The following is a 22,805-nucleotide window of genomic DNA, read 5'->3' as shown; positions in this document are numbered from 1 at the left end:
ATTTCAAGGAATTTTCTTCAAAGTGGACCACTGTGGCAGCAGACCCTCCTTTCCAGCCTATTGCCATTAGAAAAGTTAACTAGCACATTTTGTTTCTTTCAACTGAAGTTTCAAATGTTTCTGAAGATCAACTGTCAGCATTTAGCTTGAAATTTTCTAAAATTTCTGTTCTTCTAGAGTTTGGATTATTATTGTTATTTTTTAAATACAGATGAAGTCTAACACATAGAAAAGGATTCATTAGTGTTTTCCATATATAGAGAGAGCAGACAATGGAACTTCAAAGAAACATATAGGCAGCGGTGAGCATAAGTGCTTCAACTGCTGGAGGAAGAGTCCAGCCCTGCACATAGAAGTGAACTTGGGCAGACTATTTAATCTCTGTGTCTCAGTTTCCCTACCACAAAAAAAGTAAAACGTTTCATAATATAGGAGAAATGAAAGAACTGAAGTTTGCAAAGTTTTCTGTCATCTTTTGATGAGTTGGGAAAACCAAGACTTTTTTGTAAAATTATGAAAATGTGAAAGTCCTGCCACCTTTTATTATCATGATGATTAAAAACAAATAGTAGTTTATTTCCCTCAGACAAAATCATTGCATACTCTGGCTGAATTCTGCAAAGCTGCAGAAGGTTTGTTAAAGCAGCTGTATAGGCAATACTTTGCCTAGGTCTTGTGAATGATCAACCTTTCAGAAAAACTCAGCAATTCCAGAGAAATTTAATTCAGCACACAGAGAATATTTTGTATATATCTTGAAGTTTATTTTTCTTAGTAATTTTTAGCTCAAATGTAGAGTACATAACTGAGGAGTGCATAGCACCAAACTCATCCCTTTGGCTAGCACAGCTCAAAGGGGGGCAAAGGGACTGCTTAGATACCTCTGCAAAGAGTACGTAACATCAATGGGTAACACCTGTGTAGAAACATGTGTGCAAATGAAATCTGTAACATCTTCAACTGTACCAAGTGTCATCTGTTGTGTAAAAACAAAATCTGAAAAATATATAAATATACAGCTGTATGTCCTTTTTTCTTTTTCCTATATACACTATATAACAGGAGAATAAAACCTGGGAGTTTGCAGTAACTTCGTTGAGATTGGACTGTTGTGATGCAGAACTTTACAAACACATCCTCAGCACTTTTTGTCTTGCACCATGGTGATAAAGAAGTTGCATAAAGACAGCAAACTCTCTGGGCAGTATTCCTCAGCCACCTTCTTCTGATCGATGTAATCTACGTCTTCCACGCAGTCTTGGGGGCTGTGTTCTGGCTGTTTTCCAGTCTCAGAAGCTGCTGGGACCTGGGCATCCTCTGTAGCATGGTGAGCTGGGTGCCCTTCGGCAGGGCCCTCTGCTGCCAGGAGGCTTGAGTGCGTCATCTTGAGGTGAGCGCCTCGTGGGCCTTTCCTGCATATTTTAGATTTTAGTATGCTCCTGGGGTCTTGGCAGATCTGCTTCTGCTTCTTCAGGGAGCGGGAGACCTGCTTCCAGTAGGACTTCTGGTTTGCTGCATAGTGTGGGCAGGCAGAGGGATCTCCTGAGAACTCACACCAGAACGCACTGTCCCCATTCCTGCACTCAATGTGCACAGTTGCAGCACTCATGTCGGTCACCGCCCAGGTGCAGTCAGCATTTTCTTTGGATTTAAATTTGCCTTTAGGAGATGCCTTTCCTCCTTTTGGTTTCCGCCCTTTTTCTCTCTCTGGGTTTGATTCAGTCTGTTTTTTCCCACCGTGCTCTATGCCTTGTTTCCCCTTTCTTCTCTCCTTCTGCCTTTCACAGCTGGTGAGCAGCATCTGGGACACCAGAATCAACACACACAGGAGACCGACGTTTTTAATCCACATGTTTTGCTCGTTATTTGCCTTCAAAACAAAAACATACAGTCATTAAAACATTTTCACTTCCTACTGGACTCTATTTGATAGGAATATTTGAAGGATAGGAAAATTTGAAGGATTTCAGACTTGCTCCTTGATATCTGTTAGAATGATACCTATTAGAACCTCTCTGCCAGGGGAAGAATTTCGTCTCCTAAAGAGCAATGAGGCATTGACACAGGCTGCCCAGGGAGGTGATGGAGTCACCATCCCTGGAGGTGTTCAGGAAACACGGAGATGTGGCACTGAGGGACATGGTTTAGTGGACAGTATTGGTGGTAAATGGATGATTAGACTAGATGATCTTAGAGATCTTTTCCAGTCTCAATGATTCTATGATTCTTTGATGTTACTGGGGAGATCCTCTGTCCTCCATGTGCACAATACCTGGTTTCTAGAACCATTACATATTGTTATATTCAAACAGTGTGAAACAGAAGAGACTCTTTCCCGGAATACGCTCTTGCCTAGTGACTGAGGAACCCTAATTGCAATCCCTTCTGCAATCCCAGACAGAATTTGGCCACAGGACTTGTTCAGTTTGAGATGGATATCTCAAGTTATGCATACAAAGCTGCTGCTGTGTCCATGATCTCCCATTTTATGAATGTCACATGAGTCATTTTGACTCCAGCCTCTGTGCTAAATAGAAATAGAGCATAGTTATTTACTAGGCATCCTGTAAATTTTCTTAATTCACTTAGTATGCTGGCATGTAAGTTTTCCATTACAAATAAAATAGCTTTTTCATAAACTGAAAAGTAACTACAGATGCATTTTTTTCTTATCTCGCCTACTACACAAACAGAACTGCTTTTTGCTTTTGAAGGCATCTGTAGTACAATTGGATGTGCCTAAAGCTGCCGTGTACAGAATACATTTATTTCTGTAGGTGTTTCTATGAAGCAGCTTTCAGGATCAAAGCTCTGGTGGAGCACACCATAATAGCTGAGGGTTAAATGTGGCTTTTACTGTACTAAGTGTACTGTTCAGGTGTTTCCATCACACACATTTTGGCAGCCAAGTTAGAAAGCAGAAATTCATGTGGAGGCATGCTAATAAGGAGCCTACTTCAGCATTCAACTTTCTGCACATAGAACACATAGATAGCAACAGACGTGAGCAAGTCCCACTTCTGTGTAGCTCTTACCTGACTCGCTTCATGCCTTATTCTATTCAAAGAGATTTTCACAGCATAAAACCCTCCTTAGAAAACACCACATGGTAGTTACAAATATGCAATTATTACAAACATGCAACAAGTAAAAATTAAAGCAACTAATGATGTAGCAGTAACTTTCAGTTACAAGTAGAACGGTGTGAAAGTAAGATAGCTGAAATAAATACCTTGCCCAGGAGCCAGAGGTATCCAAACTCCACTCAAGATGCAGGTCGTCTCTCTCAGAAGGACTGGAGCTACTTGTAAAGGCAGTGCGGTATTTATAAGGGCAGAGACACACCTTCTGGGCTCCAACAAGACTGTTACAACACAATAGGATACTTCTGTGCCATGTTCCTTCACCTTTGACACACCTCCTTGGAGAAGTGCCAGGTCTTAGCACAAAAGCATCAGCTCTGGTGGGGTGACAAGGTTTGTGTGTATAAATCAGACGTTCCTTGGGCCAAGTTCTTCCCCCTTTGTAAACAGTGATAAGAATTTCCTTACATCATGAGCTTCTCTAACAAAGCTTTTCCCAGCCATGGAGAGACATATCCTGCAAGTTGCTCTGCTATCATGTGCAACTGACTTTAGGTCAGCATGCAGTGTCTCTCTGCAAAATGAAAATCATTCCACAGAGCGCTTTGAGCCTACCTTCAGAAGATTTCATCACCTCCTGTCACAAATAAGTAAATTAATAGTAAAGAAGAGCTAGAAAACAGTTTAGTGGAGTTGCCTTTGTATGGGGACGTTTCAAGAGAATTTACTGGGTAGTATAAGTGTGACAATTGTTATATGTGCTTTAGAAGTAGTTCTAAGACAAATGGTTGGGATACAAGAAGATGTGAAAGGAGATATCTTTGTAAGACAGGCAGCTCTTCCTCCTCATCTCTCCTGTAGTATATTAATGGGATGTGACAGAGGGAAAAAGCTGTAGTCCATTGACCATTGTCTGGACTGGTGATAAGGAGACTGTTCACGTTCTATAAAAAAATCAGAAGCCAAAAAACCCCAAATAAAATGGGTCATTCTGCAATGTGTGAGTGACAGAATGTGGGGAAGAGGACTCAAATATCCAAAGTACTGAGGGTGTAATCTATGAGCCACAACTATCTGTTCAGCCATCCATCTATGCTCAGCTCCCTGGGATGCTTCTGATCAAGCTGAGGCACCAAATTTGCCTTCTGTGCCTTTGAGTTCCTATGGAACTATTTGCAACAGTCCACTAAAAGTGGAAGATGTGTCCTTAGCACTGCCAAGGATTGATGAATGGGGCAGGTGTGACTCAGGGATCAGAAAATGATTAACAGCTTGTCAGGTTGAGGGGGAATCTGAGAATGAAGATAATGCAAGAGAGAAGTCCAGGAGGGATTCTCCTGCTGAGGAATCCCAAACTGACACTGCACAGTATACAGACAGCAGTGTCTGCAGACTGTGGCTTGGATCCTTAAGCAGTGCAGCTGTGTTACTATGGCCATGCATCCAAACTAATGAGTGTCTCATCAGGACTAATTACTTCGTCGACAGTGTCAAGCCAAAATGGTTACATGACCTCATGTTCCGGCTCTAATTCAGGTACAACTTTATCACATTCCATTGCCTTATGTATGCATACTATAAACTGATTTTTAGGTGACAAATTAGGAAGTTGGTTTGGGCATAGCACCAAAAATGAAACCACAAGCAAACCAATAAAGTATTAACCTTTGAAACTTGCAATCTCCATGCCCTTATCAGCAAATCCATTTCTTTCAATGTCCTAGTATGGTCTCCATTTTTAACCTCTTTCTAGTTTCTTTGTTTCTCTACTACCAGACTTTCCTTCTTTTGTTTCTCCCTTCAAGAGAAGGAGAAGCCATGCAAACTAGAATCTAGACTGGAGATGTTCTTTCCATTTCTTCTGAAGATATTGCCTACCTTTACCTTTCAGAGCAGTAGTGTGATTAGGACATCTCCAAAGTAATTGTTACAGCATTAACGTAGCATCTTCATTTCCTAATCGATTGTACTTAATCAGCATCTGTCAACAACAACAAAAATGATACAAAAACTTTATAATATGATTTTCAAAGAAAGTCTTTTTTTTTTTCCCTCTTCCCTTCCCCATATTTTAAAATACACCTTCATCTTGCTCTTTGCTGAGTTGAAATGCTGTTTGCTTGTAAACTGCAGTCGCAGCATTGCCATGGAACGAACGGTGCAGACTAATAGCTGAGAAACAATTTGATTCATGCAGCATATGGTGAATTTGAGCAGCTAATTGGCAAGATCAAATTTATGGGGATCTGATTAGTTATTAAAATCAGGAGACAAGCACAGAAAGATTTGGCAATACTAACACATGAAAGTAATAATTGGAAAATACAAACATGGGTGCCCAAATCCCAGTGGGAGGAAAAAACTTAAACCAGATGAATTCCTGCCGCCTTTTGGATTGAAACTCGAGAAATCAGTGCTTTACTTTCATTAGAACTGACAGAATTAAATCTCTTCAGTATTTTTCTGCCGTTGATACAAAGAGAGAAGGGGTTTAATGCATATTCCTGTCTGCAATTCATAGACTTGGAAGACATGCAGTATTTTCTATATGCTCATATGTTATCCACTCGTATCTAAGTATTTTACATAAGAATTTGTTATTTTTTAAACTACTTACTATGTGCACTGGTGTTTTAATTGCAAAGAGCAATCTGCTTTTGGTGTCATCTGTGTGACACTATGATATATAGATGCATTTTTTCCCCACAGAATAAAAAGCTGCATGAAAACAGAAAACAATGAGGCAATTCCCTTGACCACTTACAGGTACATATAAAGCCTCCTCCCTGGAAGCATTAAAGGCCAGGCTGAATGGGGCTTTGAGCAACCTGGTCTAAAGGGAGGTGTCCCTGCCTACAGCAGGGGGGCATGATCTTAAGGTCCCTTCCAACCCAAACCATTTTATGATTCTATGATTCTAAGATTATTAGCTATTTGCCAGTCACAGATGTGGCAGCAGGATGCTGTTCTCCATACAAATATTCTGGCAGGGCAAATTAAGTGTAGTGAGCAGCTGCTGCACTTCAAATTAATGCCCCCGAGTGCCGCTCTGCAGCATTCAGGCAATTCTGGAGATGAGGAGTGACTCACTGCACAGGTATATTCCAAGGATATAACAGAAGGAACTTACTTTAATGGGACTCAAGGAACATCTTTGTCACAATTCAGTACATGGCCTTCCTTGAAGATTGTCACTGGCACAATGTTCTTCACAGCAGTTCCATCATCAGCTTCACCACAGAGATTTCAGCTGATCTCTGGCTGTTTTTTCCAGTTTGGCAAATTCCCATTGCTTGTTGAGCCAAAATGATCCATCTCAGTGCACTCTAATTCAAAACAATGTATGTGAAATCCAAAGGAAAAGTACTTGCACCTGATGGATGCAAAGATAAAAGTAGTTATTTCGACACCAGTGCTCCTGTGAAGCAGAATCACTGAGAAAAACAAGGCTGTTCACATAGCAAGCAAAGTTAAAATTGAAAGTTTTGGGACTAGCACTCACTGATTCCTTATGCTAAACTAATATATTGGTCCTTAAACTGATAAACTAATCCCTATTGCTAAACCAGCCGATATCAGTGGACACAAGTAAGGAATAAACAAAAGCATAGCTAACTCAAGTGCCGGCTTTAGGTTAATCACAGAACAATAGAAACTGGGTGGCAGTTGTATATTAATAGTAAGATAATAAAAAGCAGAGCACCTTGCAACACTCAAAGGCAAGGCTCTTTTGTAGCAAACTCTGGTTCCCATTTGCAGATGCTCAGATATTTCCATTAAGGACAAAATGCATGATGCACCAGTAAGTGAAGTGTACACTGCCCCTTCGTACTTCAGTGTGAATTCAGCAGTCCTTACTTGTAGGGTTATTCTCCGTTTTGATGCATGATGTAGGCAACATTTTGATTAGACCCCGTCCTGGTTCCCAGCTCACGTGCCGCCATCAGCAGCACTTCCCCCATCACTGAGCTGCTCACCAAACGCATACAGCTAGAGAAGGGTGAAGTTGTTTTCAGATCCACAGAGAAACGCTTTATCTTGGTAGGCTACAATAGGTGTGTTTTCAGAAACAGTCCATCCTTTTAATTAAACCAAGGAAACCCAAGACAGGGGTGAAGCATGGCCATTAGGAGTGTCTTTCTAAAATAACGAGGAAACCTCTGCTGTTTCATTAGATTATATGGAGGAAAATTCTGAGGAACATGGGAGATGGAGAGGTTTGCTGCCAAATGGGGTTGACAGTTTGGCTTTTGCAGGAGGAGGCTGCCTGAACTCAAACAGGGAAAGTACAAGTTAGAAAGCCTGTTCTGTCTTATTTCATTGTGAAAGCTTGTTGAACTGAACTAAAAGGAAGTTTGTCTTCATTTTAAAGTAATTAAAAGACGAAGAAGATATAAAGAATTGCCTTTACTAGCTAAACTTGATGATTACCCTAATCTATACAGGATATTAAATACTGATGCCAAGATAAAGATAATTGCTGCTATACAAGAGCTAATGAAAAACACATTGCGATCTTGAGCAGATCCATGAGACTTTGATCCCTACATATTTGCATCTTATGGTGCTAAAGGGTCACCAAAGCAGATCTGGAATAGGTAGGTGCAAATCCTCAAGCTCCTGGGCTGTTCTAAATGTGAGATATCCAAAGAGATTTAAAATGTTATTTCCTACAAAAAAATAAGAAGAGTTTTTCTTCTTCTTTAAAAATTAGCTTTCATTAAATAAAATTGAATTAAAAAAAAGAAGAAAAATCATAAAAATGGAGGGATAATGTACAGAAATGTGTTTGATATTAATTTTTCCAATGCCAAAAAGAACTTAATCTCAAAACCTGATTTGTACATATTTTTATATAATTTCGGTTCTAATGGAAATAAACACTTCCATTGTCTCAATCATGGCTAGGAATTCTCCGAGCACAATCACCTCATTATCCTGTGGTTTTGTGTGAGAGAGCTGGTTGCTGGGTTTGTTAGCACAGCTTCACCATGCTTGGGGTGTGCTTAAGTTGCCTTGGCAGCCAGGGAACACTATTGACTACTTGCCGTCTGAACTTTCCTCCCACAAGATTTTTATTGCTTTCAGCAACGCAAGAGCCTGTCTGTCTGACCAAAACAGCTTCAGAGATACAGTCAGACAAAAGATTGCTCTCCTAAGAGCCATAAAATGAGTAAAATAACAAAAAGATGCCATTTTAAATTACTGCCTGCTAACAGACTGGAGTCTGCTCAGAGTAATGGCGAGCCATGCATACCAATGAGAAGGAAGAATTGGATGAAACAATCACGCAGGTCTCACTGGGACAAAGGGACAGCTTTAGTGGTGCTTACCGCAGCACTGAATTCAAAATTCCAACCAAAAAAATTCTTTCAGCTGTCATGGATCCCTTATCTCTCTTTAAAGCATTGCAGGAAAATATTATCCATGTCCAGCTGAACGGTCAAAAGAAGTCTATTACACTAAAGTGATACAGGTAGAACAGCTAAAGGCAGCAGAGCAAAGAAACGAGATGAAATTTCTTAGAATACTAATCCATCCTATCACAAAGGTAGAGCTTTTTCTTAGTAAGAATTTGAACTTCTTTTCTGGGGCATACACAGCTATCAGCAATCAATTAGTTCCTCTCCAGGCAGCACTCCTGTTAACTGATCCTACACAGGTGAAGTGAATCAAGGTCAGGGGAGGGCTGTGGTTTGGAACACTTCAAATGTCGACAGCTTGGTTGGTTGCGGTAAGATACAGAATGAAAAGAAGATTATGCATGGGCTGGGATGTGGTCATTAGGAAGGTCTTAGCTGCTTACCACTTTTAGGCCCTATCTGGGCTCCTGTAAGCATCCTCTCATCTGAACTGATGCAATCAACAGAGGTTTTTTGTTGCTGGTGTTTTTTTTCTTTTCAATTAACTTGGAACATTTTCTTCCTTTTCTTCTTTCTTCTTTTTTTTTCTTTCTGAGAAATCAAATTAGTTTAGAGCTCCTTTCCAGTTTTTCCCTACTTCAGTCCTGGTCAGACAGCTGGGCTTTCAGCAGAGTGCTTTGTTGCCTGTGATGGCTCTGGGCTTTGTCTGCTCTCTGGGTCTCTTCTATCAGGCTCAAAGCTGTTCTCTGGATATATTAACCTTTACCAGGAAACATGTGCATACTCTCAATTATATAATATGTAGCACTGATTAGTTTTCTCCTGTTTATTGTAGTTCATTAACCTGAGTGGGTTTATTTGTATGACTTTTTTTTTTTTAAAATAAATGTTGAGCATGTATTTGTGAAGGGAGAGAAACAGAAGAACCTATGCTGACTCAGAAAGTATATTGCATGAGCTGTTATGAGTTTATCAGTGTCTGATAATTCTGTGTGTTTTAGCACTGGTTCCAAGTACATCAGTAGGTTTCTAGCTCTGATAAGGAGTAAGCATTTATTTCAAGTCTACCTTTTATAGCACCTGGGAAGCATAAATCATGAACTGTGTAAACTGCTCCTGCAGGAGTGTAACACTGGGGTCTTGATAATGTATGATACTGTGCTGGTCTAGCTGAGATGGGATTAATTTTTTGAAGCAACCTGTAAGTTTCGCCAGGAGAGCCTCGGGTTGGCTATTCAGCAAAATTACTTCTCAGAAAGAGTGGCGAGGCATTGAGCAGGCTGCCCAGGGAGGTGATGGAGTCACTGTGCCCGGAGCTGGTTGAGAAAGGTGGAGATGTGGGACTGAGGGATGTGGTCATGGGGCATGGTGGGGATGGGTTGGTTTAAGTGATCTTAGTGGTTCTTTTCCAGACTTAATGATTCTGTGATATGATGCTGTGCTTTACATTTGTGACCTGAGTGATGCTGATAACACAGTAGTGTTTCAGCTGTTCCTGATCAGGGTTTGCACAGTGTTAAGCTTTCTCTGTTTCTTACTCTGCACTCACTGCAAGGAGCTGGTGGTATAGAAGAAGCTGGGATGGGACACAGCTGCGACAAGCTGACCCTCACTGCGTAGTTGATATTTCATTCCATATAATGGCACGTTCAGCCATGAAACTGTTAGCAGCCTTCCAGAGAAGCTATTGCTTGGAGACCGGCTGAGCATCAGTTTGCTTGGGAAAGGTACAAGTGAATGTCTTGGTAGTATTTGGTAGGAATGGATAAATCAAATTGTATTTGAGACTTTCATGTTTCTTCATACTGAGATTATTGGGATGTTTGCCTGTAGAGTGAATAGGGGCTATTAACAAAGACAAAGGTTTCCTTACCCATTTTCCCAAGGTCCAGTGCAACTTGTTATGGTAGGAAAACCTGTAAGGACACACAGCTCTCATCAGTTATGACAAACAGTTATGGGGCTTGCTCAGTTAACCAGTGCAACATGACATCTCCGATGATTCTGTTCTTTGGAAATTTATCTCATTCCTAACTCTACAGCTCCGCCATGTGGAGATCATTAGTAGGTAAGAGATGTAAATATCTTGAACAAACAGGGATTAATTTTTTTTTAATGGGTTTTCAGAGGATTAGCTGTGTTCTAAATAGTTAGAACCTTTTTTTCTTTCAGAGGAATTCAACCCTATTAGACCAGGCTGACATGAAGCCATTTTGTGAAAAGCAGCACACCACATCAGAATGCCATTGCTGATGCTGTGGTGTTACAATTCCAATTCTAATTAAAATTACCCTTTTCCTACCTATCATCTACCTCTTTTTTAATAATTGTAATTTTAATTAGAATTGTAAGACCGCAGCATTAGCATTGGCACTGGAACAAAAGTGAGAGTTCATCTGGTGGGCTTCTTTCACTCCCATGTTAGGTTAAAATCAAGAATAAAAGTAGTAAGATTCAGACAGTTTCCACACTGGAAGAATAAAATGAAGTTTTAAAGATGGAAAAAGAAAAATTAAAAAACTATCTCACAAAATTCTAGTTAGCCCAGACCAGTTATTTGTACAAAACTTTTTGTACAAAAACACAGACTAAGTTTAAAATATTATTTTTGTTTCTCTCTTTATCAATTCTTACCGCCTTCCTCTGAATCAATACACTTAAGGCATTGAACTGAGAGAACCAAAGAGTAATGTTTTTAATTAAATATAAACATAACTACACCGGAGAAACACTGTTGCATTCAGATGGGAAATTTACATTAAACTGAGCTGACAGACATCATAAGCCTGAATTCACTGGGCACACTATATATATTAATCTGTTCTTAGCAGTGTGACTGTTTCTCATTTGGAGGAATTAATGAGATGCAGATGGACAGATAAGCATGGAGACAACATTATGAACAGCAAGAAAGAGCTGGAACCTGCAGAGCAGTATTTCATTATTATATCTGTTGGATTAGATGGTCTTAGTGGTCTTTTCCAACCTCAACGATTTCTATGATTCTATCCAACATACATAACCTATGGATCACAAAATCTGTATAACTGTGGATGTTTATTTGTTTCCAGAGCACTCAGAACAACAGCAAAGCAGTGGAAGTGTAACACAAACAATAGGAATGACATTTCCAGGGTAGCGCTGAAGGAGGATATCTGATGGAAGTGCTGCTCTATCTCAGCTGGACTGTCTGCCCAGGTCAGTGCCTCGCCAATGCCTGACACTCAGAGAACGCCTCAGAAGATCCAAGTGGAAGTGCAATATGCTGAAGTGAGGGAATCCATACCCCAGCTCAATTACAGCTCAGAATTTGTTTGTTTGTTTTTCTCCTACGGTCCCACTGGCAAAAATTGGATTCAGGCTGAAAGTGGTGGCAAAACTGCCACTGAGCAACCCATACCAGCTCCTGTCTGAACATCTGCTGTCAGAGGCCCCTTATGTGTCTGTTTCCTACCTTTTAAAGGAGGGTATGTCAGAGAGATGTGAGAAAGTTGACCTTCTATTTCCTTTCTTTTTTAATATCCTCAAACTGTACAAGTAGAAGGTAAGGCAAAAATAAGGTATTGCAATTTTAAACTATTTATAGTACTTGAAGTTAGTATTTGAGTTGATCTCAGTATTCTGTTGTTTCCTTTTCCAAGTCCACAAGCTGCCAAGTGATGCACTTAGATGTAGGTCCTCTGAAAATAGTGTCTCCTGTTTACTTCCATGGGAGCCACTGCAGATACAAAGAGCTCTAACACTATTACACAATAGTAACACTATTTGATAGAGCAAATTCTCAGGCACAAGTTTAATGTGAGAATCCAGTTCGTGTTCGCAGCCTGGGATGCGATCTGATGCCCACACAATTGCACAGGAGACCCAGTCAGTGTTGGAAGAGAACAGGAAGAAAGCACAGAGCAGGGTTTCCACATCTGTGTGGAGAAAACTGTACCTGAGAAGCTGGTAACACCTTTTAGGTGCCTCAGAGGGCACAGGGAAGCTCCTGCTCTTGGGCAAAAAGTTGCATGGCCTCTATGCTTGTCTCTGTGTGAACTCTGTAGCAAGCTGGGATCAGCTCAGTACCTGGATGATGGCACTGTGTGGGCTGCATCTGCTCTGAAAGCAGGGTGAGAGGACTGAGTGGCCAGCAGCACTGGGCTACTTTGGCAGAGGATGCTGTGAGGCTGAGCCTGAGTTCTACTAACCACTTCCTTCAGCACAAAGTTCCTAGCCTACAGTTCCTAGTGAATTCTCAGCTTTATTACCACCACCTTTGTGGGAAGGGCCTCCTCATGCACCACGTGGACCGGTAAGACAAATAAAGGGGGTAACAAATTTCACAATTTGCACTTTAACTTTTACGGATAGCAGCAGCAGTGACTGAGTACTGCAGTTACTTTCTCCCAGCAGCCAGCAGACCTAAAAGGCTGTCTGTTTTCTCTCCTGACTACAATCATTGTAAGCCCGGAGGTGCTGGAGGCACACCGCAGCACAGACACCTATGGCAAGTAGCTGGCTGTGCAAACACCTTCATAACATGTTGAGGAGAGGGAAGCAGGGAGGGAAACTGAACTTCCGCTCTAACTCACACACCAGCTTCGCTTTTTTTTTTTTCCTAGCTCCTAGATTTACTGAGATACAGCTATCCTAAAAATTCAGCAGCTGGCCTCATGCCAAGTATTTATACCTTCAACTTTGTACGTGAGATGTGAAAAAATAAATTCTCAGAGTGACCGATATATGTCCACGAGGTAGTGTCTTGATGCAGATAGGATGAGAGGTAATGGCTTTAAGTTGTGCCAGAGGAGCTTCAGGTAGGATATTAGGAAAAACTTCTTCTCAGAAAGAGTTGTGATACATTGGCACAGGCTGCCCAGGGGGTGATGTAGTCACTGTCCCTGGGGAGTGTTCAAGAAACCTGTAGGTGTGGCACTGGGGGATGTGGTCAGTGATACGGCAGTGACGGGCTGGCAGTTGGACTAGATGATGTTAGTGGTCTTTTCCTACTGTAATGATTCTATGATCAATCTGAACACATCTGTTCTGCTTTATCTCCTCATTCATGTTTTTATACACATCACATGCTTTTTGTCATTTTAAAGTCATCTGTGAAGTCTGATCAGAGCAATCCTCTTGTTTTTTAAGGGCAGAGGAAGCCAAAAGAAATCTGTCTTTGTGCATCTTACACATCTTTGGAGAAAAAGGGAGAGATTGAAAGAAGTAACAGCAAGAACAAAAACAGTGCTTAAGTTCCTAAAGGTATGTCAACAGGCAATTTTGGGAGATCTTAATATTCATTGTCTTCTTTTCATGCAAGACCTTTTTTTCTTAAAATCCATGTCCTATCAACTAAGGCACTTATTGAAAGATCAAGAATGCAAAATGTGAGATAGCAAATCATGCAAGAATGACCAAGGCAAACAGAACTCAACAATTCTCTAAGAAAACACCAGAGTGCACTACTGCTTAGTTGGGATAATCTGAAGGCAGACAGAGCAACCTTGTTAAGGAGTGTGTCTACTTCAGCACAAAAGACCTGAGATTGCAAACAGTGATTTCTTTATGTTCAGACACTTGATTTTTTTATTTTTTGGCAAACAGATTCCTTAATACCTGAATCCTTTGTTAATTGTTTCCAGTGTCAAAATCTGGCAAAATAAAATACATACCTAAAAGGTGGAAGCACCACACATGAAGTTCTTTAAGATAGTAACAGCATCATACAATTTTAGAAAGTAGTAATTCAGAAAATCCTGTTGTTTGACTCAGTGGATCCAAGAGTATCTATTATTATTTTTTAAGGAGACGTGGATGCTAACAGAGGTACACAGAACTTTTAAGGTGTTTTTTTTTCCCCTCTGTATTTTCACTGTATCAGAATCACTCAGAGCAGAAGGCCCCTGAAGAGTCCAAACTTGTGCTCAAAGCAGGGTCATAGTGAATTCAGACTATGCTGCAGCTCCCATGGTTGTCCTCCCAATGAACACATTTCCCCATGCCAAGGCAGAACCTTGCCTCTAAGCATTTATGACTGCCATTTCTTCTATCACACAGGTCAGAGAAGAGCACAGCTGTATATTCTCTTCAGCCTCCTCACAGTTGCTGGCGGGCTGCTGTTAGGTCTCCAGAAAGCCTTCCCTTCTCCAAGCTAATCCATCCCCCATAGCTCTTCCTTAGAATCGCTCTAGTTTATTATCATCTCTCTTGAATCTTAACTTCATGTGCTAAATGCACATCTTTTTGCACAAAAGTTCTCCAAACATTTCTTGCTTTGTTCTTCTGGAAGCTTACCTTGTTGAAGCAGCAAGTACTCGTTCATGCTTCTGACTGAGCCTAAATGTGAGAACTTGAGGCAGGTGCACTACACAGCCCCACATCACAGCAGAAGTTGCCCTTTATGTTAGGAGTCTTCCTGGCTGCAGGAATCCAGAAAAATATTTCAATGTGCAGCTCTTCTGTCAAGAAAATAAAGACAAACTGCATCTCCACTTGAGCAAACTTCCTTTGGTACTCACTAAGGGGACTAACAGGTTAACCTAAAATGAATAAAACAGCAGGTTTCATTCATTCATAAAGTACTTGAAAAGTGTGCTGAGCTCACCACAAACACATCTCAATTCATCCTTTCATTAATGAATAGCACTTTCATACCAAAATGGTAAACTGAAACATTGTGACTAAATTTCTAGTGCTGAACGCAGGTAAGTGGCAATGTGGCCAACACAATCACAGCACTGTTAGGCTAAGATGGGGTATATTCAGTATTTCAGTTGCCACCCATCCCATTGGGTGGCAACATCATTAAAACTAGCTGGCTTGCTGAGGGTGCATGGTGTTGCCCAATCAAACATAATCCAAGTGCTCCCTCACCTTGGTGCCAAAACCTTTACCTTTCTGTTTAATATAGTGCTTAATCGTGCATTTTGGATCTTGCAGGAAACATCTGATGAGTGAGGAGCCTTTGGTACAAGAACTAGTTTCCACTTCAGTGATGAAGCTTCATGTGGCCACTTGGGCAACACAAAAGCAAGCACACACAGCCCTTCTCTGCTGAAATGAGGTACGAGTTCCCAGGGAAAAAATGCACTACAGACATGGTGTTTGGCCTCTACTAACTAGAATCAGTGATGGCCATGTGTTTTGTATCAGGAGTTAGGTAAAGCTTTGCTCTGCTGCTTTTGGTGTTCAATGCGAGACCCTAACAAGGATAACAGAAATTACAAAATGAAGACTAATCTGGTTAGATTCAGGAGTGTCAAAAACATGCACTTGCTTGAGGTCAAGTTTGTCAGAACTCAAGCTGTACTTCTGCCTTATATGTAAAATAGTAAGAAAAAAGCAAAACATTCAGTGATTGGGCAGGCAAGCCCTGGAATCAAGGATTATGAGGCAAGAATTGCAAATCTGTGAGTAAAGATGGATTAAGTAATTAACTATGCATTGCAGAAACTGTTTAATTGCAAATATAGACTACTAGCAGTGTCTGTGGTAGCAGATTTTTTCATTTATTTACATCTTGACTGAGAAAGCTTAGAAGATAAAAGACGGAGCATAAGTGTTTTGTAAATTCTGATGATAGGCTGTTAGCTCTTGCTTTATGTTTTGAAGGGTTTGTGCAGGGGATATTTACTTACATAAGCACAAAGACATGAGTTACCTTTCAGAATACTGACTGAACCTAAGCGTTATATTACTACTCTCAGATCCTGACAACACAAAACTTTACAGATGCACCAGCGGTGCGCTTCTAATCTGCTCTGCTTAGAAATGCACTCTTAAAATATTCCTCCATTTCTTCAATGTCTTTCCTGTTAGCTGAAATGTATTGCAATATAAATGTAATAATGTTGGAAATATTAATGAAAATATGTTAACAGTGGAAAAGGAATTTACTTTTTCTGCTGAAAATTTTTTAAGAAAGAGGTGCTAACTATGATAACCTTACACAAGTACCATCATTTATTCAAGAGTATAAGAAAGCACATGAGGCGTGTTTCCAAAATCCTCAATTTTATTGTTTGCCTTAACTTTAGCATCATGTACAGCTCTCATCTCTAGCACAGCAAAGCAGCTCAGCACACACAAAGCTCTATTCAAAACCAGCAGAATTGGAACCTCAGTTACGTAATGCAGTACACGCAGGAGTCAGTTCATCATCATATCCAAGTACAGTTACTCTGAGTCTTGCTTCTTTCAGGGCTGTTGAAAAGTTTCATTTTAGGAGTGCAAAGAGAAAATAGCTACAACTTTTATAGAGATGACTCGTGTTTAAACCCAAATTCTTAAGTCTGAGTTGTTAAACTACAGCAGGGACCCTTCTTCAGTTGTGAAAAAACTGCAAAACAAAGAAAACAAAAGAAAAAAAAATTAGTCACGTGGTTGTATAAAGCAAACTAAGAACATTAGCAGACTAAGCCCTGGCTCATGCTAAATACACTCCCATTTCTGTAAAAAGTTTTCCAGGTTTAGTTGCCAGCTTCTGGCAGTCTCTCTGAAGTGAAATGTAAGTGGGTTTAAAGCCAATTACTTCTGGAGGGCTTTGCCACTGTGTAGCTTGGCTGAAAACTTGAGACTTATCAGAGGAGTCTGCATGGGATTACAGTGTAGCTACAGAAACAGATACAGTTTTGTTTTTATTAATTTCCGCAAGTTGATTATGAATTGCTTTTAAAATTTAAATGGTTAACTACTAAGCAGCAGTTCTGGCAAACAAGCTTTATTCTTCCAAATTCTGAATATAATTATCTGAATTGCACTTTTCACATGCATTTGTTGTATTTGTTATTTATCACGTTCCGCTGGCTTAAATCCAAAAATAGGCACAAGAGGGAAGAAAAGACAGAAGGGAGAAACAAGCCCAATTCAACAGCTAGAGTTGAAATACTATAGGATTCAAACATACATTCTAAGAGGCAGCAACATACAAGTGATGTTCAAAATGACACTAATTTGTTATCAACAGATGGAACAATTATCTCAGTATGTTCTAAAGACTCAGACTGAGTCTGTCAGGGAGTCCTGAGCTACCAGACACTCAGGGGAGTTTAGGTTCTGCAAATCCTCAGAAGCCACAGTACAAATTTCCAACTTTAGATTTGTTAGTGATCTTGGAACACCCCTGTTCATGCCCCTGAAAGATCCACAACATTAAAATAAATAGAATTACAGCAGGGTTACTCTTAGATATATTTTACTGTGCTGCAAGATGGAGCTTTACCTGAAGTAAATCCTTAACCTCTAAAGAAGCCAATAATGTAGGAACAGAACTCATGCAGGGATTCCCAGCAATGTTCCCGTGCCAGTTTCATTGCTTCGGTTTCATTTTCAGAACCTTGACCAGGCTGGGTTGGTTTCGTACGAGGTAACATTGCAGGTTTCCCTATTTTCTTAACAGAGCTCTTCCCAGCTCCTCTCCCAGAAGCTGAAGTTTTCTGGGATGATTTGTCCCGATTCGCTACATCTTCTGGCCCCACGCCAGCAGCTACTTGCTTCATGAGAGCATCCACAGGAGCCTTTTGGCACATGCTGGCCTTCAACATTTGTGTAGATTCGCAGGCATTAGGGAGCTTTCTGAGTTCCATGGCGATCTGATTCCAATACATTTTTGGATTGTTTCGGAAAGGACTACAGAGCAATGGCACACCGGTGTATTCACACCAGTAGGACTTGCCTTGGCCTTTGCATTCAATTCTTGCTTTCATCTCTTCATCCCCACTTATGCTCATTGTGCAGACGTCTTTGTTTTTAGTCCGAAAATTGATTTCTTCACCATTGCTTCTTTTCTTTGGTTTCAGCTTTTGTCCCAATCCTCCCATGCCACAGATCACTACCAGGAAAAGAAGAGCAACTCTCTTCATGGCAAGAGGAACTGACTGCGATCCTTCAGCAAACTGATCTGAAAAAGTCGAAGTAGTAAGTACGCGGCTGCTCTCAATTTAAAGGCTTGGTGCACAAAGAAGCCTCTTTCCAGCTACATGTGGGATGGATGTAATTTTTTATATTTATTTAAATAATAAATCACCCTTCAGTAGGCATGCACCCATAATTTATAGCCTGAGGAAGTGTCGAATAAGCTGTAAACTCTCATGAAGGTAACAAGACAAATCTTGTAAATGCAGTTAAATACAGAACGATAGTTGTATAACTGAGAAGCACATTCCTATCCAGAATGAACATGTCATATTTGATTTTGCACAGGACTTTTCCATTCTCCAGCTGCTTTACAGCTATCTTCAAGACAGAACTTGTAATGCAGTTTTAAAGTAAAAAAGATAGAAGTGCCAAAACAATCTATGCAGCTACCTCTGGCTGATTATGTACATGTGAATCTAATGAGACTCAACAAGGCCAAGTGAAGGTGTTGCACTTGGGTTGGGGCCATCCCAGATATGTCTATAGACTGAGAGAAGAACTCACTGAGAGAAGCCCTGCTCAGAAGGACTTAAGAGTCTTGATGGCCAAAAGTTGGACCTGAGCCAACAAAGTGCACTTGTAGCTCAGAAGGTCAACAGTGTCTTGGGCTGCATTAACAGAAGCGTAGTCAGCAGGGAGAGTGAGGGGATCGTCTCCCTCTGCTCTGCCCTCATGAGACCCCGAGTGCAGTATTGTGTCCAGGTCTGTGGCCTCTGGCACAAGAAGGACACAGTGCTGTTGGAGCAGGTGCAGAGGATGCTCAGAGGGTTGGAGAACATCTCCTGTGAAGAAAGGCTGAGATAGCTGGGCTTGTGCAGCCTGGGGAAGAGAAAGCTCCAGCAAGACCTTATTGCGGCCTTCTAGTGCTTGAAGGGAGCTTATAAATTGGAGGGAGACTGACTTTTTAAATGTACAGACAGTGAAAGGACACAAGGGGGAATAGATATTTAGATTAGATGTTAGGATAGATGTTTACTTAGAGGGTGGTGAGGCACTGGAGCAGGCTATCCACAAAAGTTGTGAATGCCCCATCCCTTGAGGTGTTCAAGACCAGGTTGGATGGGGCCCTGGGCAGCCTGAGCTGGTGGGTGAGATGGCATTAAATGATCTTTGAGGTCCATTCCAACCTCAGCCACTCTGTGATTCTATGAGTATTTGCAGGATAAGTATCTCTCACAACTCATTAACTTGAGTCCTACATCTCTGCATAAATCACATCATTTGTGAAAGTCAGAAGCTCCCTCACACAGCGTCAACGTTCTTTCAGTCTTTCCTGCTCCCATCCTTGGTCTTTATTCATGTAAGAAAGAAGTCTCCACAAAAAGTAAAATGCACAGCAAAAATTTGTTATTGAGGTAAAAATCTTTAAAAAAAAAAAAATCATTTTTTAACTAATTGCAAATATTCTGAAACAGGTTTACATAACAAAACAATCGAGAATCAAACATTGGCTAGTTAAGCAAATTATTTTTTATTTAAATGAACTGGGAACATCTTCTCAAATTAAAAATAGAAGCTTTTAAAAATCTACTGTTCTGAACATTACATATACACATTATGCTACATACTGTCAATTAGAAATGCTTCAATTTATGACCTAAAAATAAAAATAAGGTTATTGCAGATTAAAGATTGGTATGACTTGTCAGCATTTTTTTAATAGTTATTTGAATGATTTCCAGAATTATACATTCTTCAAGCCAGTGAATACTGACCTATTAAGAGACACTACTTGAGATCAGTATGCCCAATTATTTCACACTGTAAGTTTTACACTAGTAAGATAAACACTTGTGGCCCTTTTGATGAATTCTGCTGTTAACTAATTCAGCAACACACTCGTATGCCTAAATTCAAGGCAGTAAGTCTAACAGTAGAAACATTAACTCCAGTTGCTAAATGTCTGAACTTCAACACTGGAAATCATATTTTGAAATTGTGAGACAGAATTACTATCACTGGCTTCTGAAAGAGGTACAGTTGAACAGTGATACTATTAAGGATGTTAAAGAAGTGGGTACAAACAAGGAAAAGGGAGACAGGATGTAAAGCATTCTAAAAATCACCAACATTATGACATCTTTCATGCTCTTTTTGAATACTACTGAACTTCAGAAAGCTTAGCTTTTTGCTGCATGAAGCATTATGCACACTCCCAGCCCTCCCACCCAAACACAGTTTCAAACCAAACGTCTCCCTTTTAGGTCGATACTGCAAAAATCACTAAACATTAAATAATAATTTGAAAAAAAAAGGGAGAAAACAGAAATGCAACTGACCTTTTCAGAGACACAAAGAGACATTGTGCATCCCATTATACACTTAAAATTGAGTCCAAAGTGGTCATTCAAGAGCACCAAATAGCAACACTGATCATGCTGGTAAATTCATTTGTGAAAGGTACTATACAATATTAAAATCTTAACTAAACACTTACATGTTTTAAGAAAAACATATATACAAAAGTCTCTTTATACAAAATGTATTTTTATGTAAACTTGTCTGTACCATATTTAACAGATCTCAACAATTTAAGATAAGAATTTGATCAGCTGTCAGAAAACTGCTAAGCAAAGTCGGTTAATCTAATTAATTTATATCCTGTGATGTAAGACAGAAAGCTATATGTAAAAAAGTTTAAAAAAAAAAAAAAGAAATAGTAATTCAAGCCTTGAACAGTGGTATTTGAGAGGCAGTGCCCTGGTCACAAAATATCCTGTACAGTAGCTTATGGCATAACATTCAATAGTACATTTGTGATTTACAGTACAGGTCACACAAAACAAGTGGCTCAGTATTTTGAAGATGATTGCAAATGCCAGTGCACTTGGAAGAATATCAATATATTCCCGTAGAAGAATCTTGAGCCTCATTTCTATAGCCTGCAAATAACCACAAATACAATTCAGGAAAATTTGTCAGACAGAATTATACTGTAATTCAACAAGAATGAAGACACAGATTTTCATACAGACACGAATATGGTTCAGTAGTTTTTGAAAAATTATTTTTAACTTGCAGCATTCATGCTAAAGAAAACAGAACAGTTTTCATAAAAAAATACGAAAGCAGTAGTAGGTCTAGAATTCACTCTAAAAGCTTTTTGCTTACCCCTTTATGATTCCAGTTTCTGTTACCACTGTTCCACAGAGCTACACAAGAAAACAAACAAACACAAATCAAACCCATAAATTTATCTTGCCCACAAACAATAGAACAGAAGTACCATGTCTGGCTGTAAAGTGAGACAGGCTCAGATGGCACAAACCAATCACAAACTTAAGCATTTATTGAAGAGAAAACAGATTTATGGTTTTCTCCACCAATCTTTCCTGTTACATTTATTTTAGGATGGAGAGAAGTGCTTCCATTACCAATTCAACGCCACTGACTTCCTCTGAAGAGACTAATCCAGCCTCCAATTCTGCTCTCACAAAAATGGTGCCTGAATTTGAGGTTATTTATATTTTTCACAAATATATCTATGTGAGATGCTTATACAAATGTAAACATATCTCATATGGATCTCAATCTTCTATTTACATATCCCTTCTATGAAGAAAGATATTTGTATCTTTCCAGCAAACCAATCCAGCTGATTTCCAAGGACAAAATCTACTTAGGATTGTTCACATCTGCAAAAGTACAGGTGTAAATAGATTTTATCAAACACATCTTTCCCAGATTGTCTCAGTTCCTGCAAATGATTTGAGAAAAAGCAAGGACAGCATAAAGGCAAATGGTTTGCTCAAACAAAAATGAAGAACAAGACATTCTCTCTTATATGGTAACCCTGAACTGAGAAACACAAAGCACGTATCTAACACAATCAGCCATTTTTCAAATGATCTGAGTTAAAGCATCAGAAGAAATTACTGCTTCAAACTCAATTCTTACGTTGTATAATGGAAGCCAACTTTGAATAACTCTATTAAAATTTAGTAAGAGGAAGACAGAATTGAACTAGTGGGTTTAAAAGATTAATTTATGTTAATATTCAGCTTATTCAAGGACACTGTCTTAAACTATTCATCAATCACTGAAATACCATGAAATATTGTGCTCTAAACTCCAAGGTTATTAACTGTCATGTTAAAGATTCAAAGATTAGAAAGGGACTTCTAAAGCCTGAGCAATTATTAGTTTCTTCTTATGTAAAATATCAGAAGTCTTAAAATGGAGTTCTTAGATGTGTCAGTAGAGACTAGTTTTTAATTAGACACTCTGTAGGTTTATTTAGGGCGTCCTTAAAGTATAGTACAGGCTATGACAATCCTGAACATTAAAATCACTATAAACAGTTATACAAAAATACATCCACACAGGTTGATGTGGAATCAAAATTTGGTCACTAAATAATTACTGCAGAATACAGTTCTAATAATAATATACAACTGATGCAGCCATAAAATCTGGCAAGGCTTCCAAACCATCAGCTTTTTTAACCATTTCTAAAAGAACA

General features: G+C 39.6%; 3 protein-coding genes and 1 long non-coding RNA gene across 9 annotated transcripts in view; 1 reads left to right on the top strand and 3 right to left on the bottom strand.

Moving 5' to 3' along the window:
• Positions 1–730: 730 nt before the first annotated feature.
• Positions 731–3,333, bottom strand: FGFBP1 (fibroblast growth factor binding protein 1). The gene is made up of 2 exons (XM_003205921.4): positions 3,233–3,333; positions 731–1,870 (listed from the first exon to the last, which is right to left on the bottom strand). Exon 2 carries the CDS (start codon positions 1,850–1,852, stop codon positions 1,139–1,141), a length of 714 nt encoding a protein of 237 aa, XP_003205969.2. The 5' UTR covers positions 1,853–1,870; positions 3,233–3,333; the 3' UTR covers positions 731–1,138.
• Positions 3,334–3,396: 63 nt separating this feature from the next.
• Positions 3,397–21,779, top strand: LOC104910815. The gene is made up of 6 exons (XR_002114534.2): positions 3,397–3,476; positions 11,518–11,644; positions 13,577–13,690; positions 15,368–15,491; positions 18,226–18,343; positions 21,694–21,779. It is a non-coding gene; the product is annotated as an uncharacterized LOC104910815 (long non-coding RNA).
• On the bottom strand, positions 16,434–18,309 carry FGFBP2 (fibroblast growth factor binding protein 2). Its single transcript, XM_010710370.2, has 2 exons — positions 17,649–18,309; positions 16,434–16,766 (listed from the first exon to the last, which is right to left on the bottom strand). Exon 1 carries the CDS (start codon positions 18,286–18,288, stop codon positions 17,662–17,664), a length of 627 nt encoding a protein of 208 aa, XP_010708672.1. The 5' UTR covers positions 18,289–18,309; the 3' UTR covers positions 16,434–16,766; positions 17,649–17,661.
• Positions 19,776–22,805, bottom strand: part of PROM1 (prominin 1) — a 52,825-nt gene continuing 49,795 nt past the window's right edge. For 4 of the 6 annotated variants that reach the window (XM_019614947.2, XM_010710371.3, XM_019614948.2 and 1 more), the window contains 2 exons: positions 21,455–21,495; positions 19,776–21,225 (listed from right to left, as the gene is read on the bottom strand). In XM_019614947.2, the coding sequence (XP_019470492.1) occupies positions 21,477–21,495 (19 nt within the window). In that variant the 3' untranslated portion in view covers positions 19,776–21,225; positions 21,455–21,476. The remainder of the gene's footprint in view (positions 21,226–21,454; positions 21,496–22,805) is intronic. The other 2 variants (XM_003205916.4, XM_003205919.4) reach the window with 1 other exon arrangement.

Source organism: Meleagris gallopavo, chromosome 4 (assembly GCF_000146605.3).
Source record: "Meleagris gallopavo isolate NT-WF06-2002-E0010 breed Aviagen turkey brand Nicholas breeding stock chromosome 4, Turkey_5.1, whole genome shotgun sequence".
Lineage (NCBI taxonomy): Eukaryota > Metazoa > Chordata > Aves > Galliformes > Phasianidae > Meleagris > Meleagris gallopavo.
This window is presented reverse-complemented; position numbering and strand designations above follow the sequence as displayed.

Bases quoted from the DNA above. Each gene is read 5' to 3' on its own strand.
- FGFBP2 (XM_010710370.2), bottom strand. From the start codon at position 18,288: ATGAAGAGAGTTGCTCTTCTTTTCCTGGTAGTGATCTGTGGCATGGGA.
- FGFBP1 (XM_003205921.4), bottom strand. From the start codon at position 1,852: ATGTGGATTAAAAACGTCGGTCTCCTGTGTGTGTTGATTCTGGTGTCC.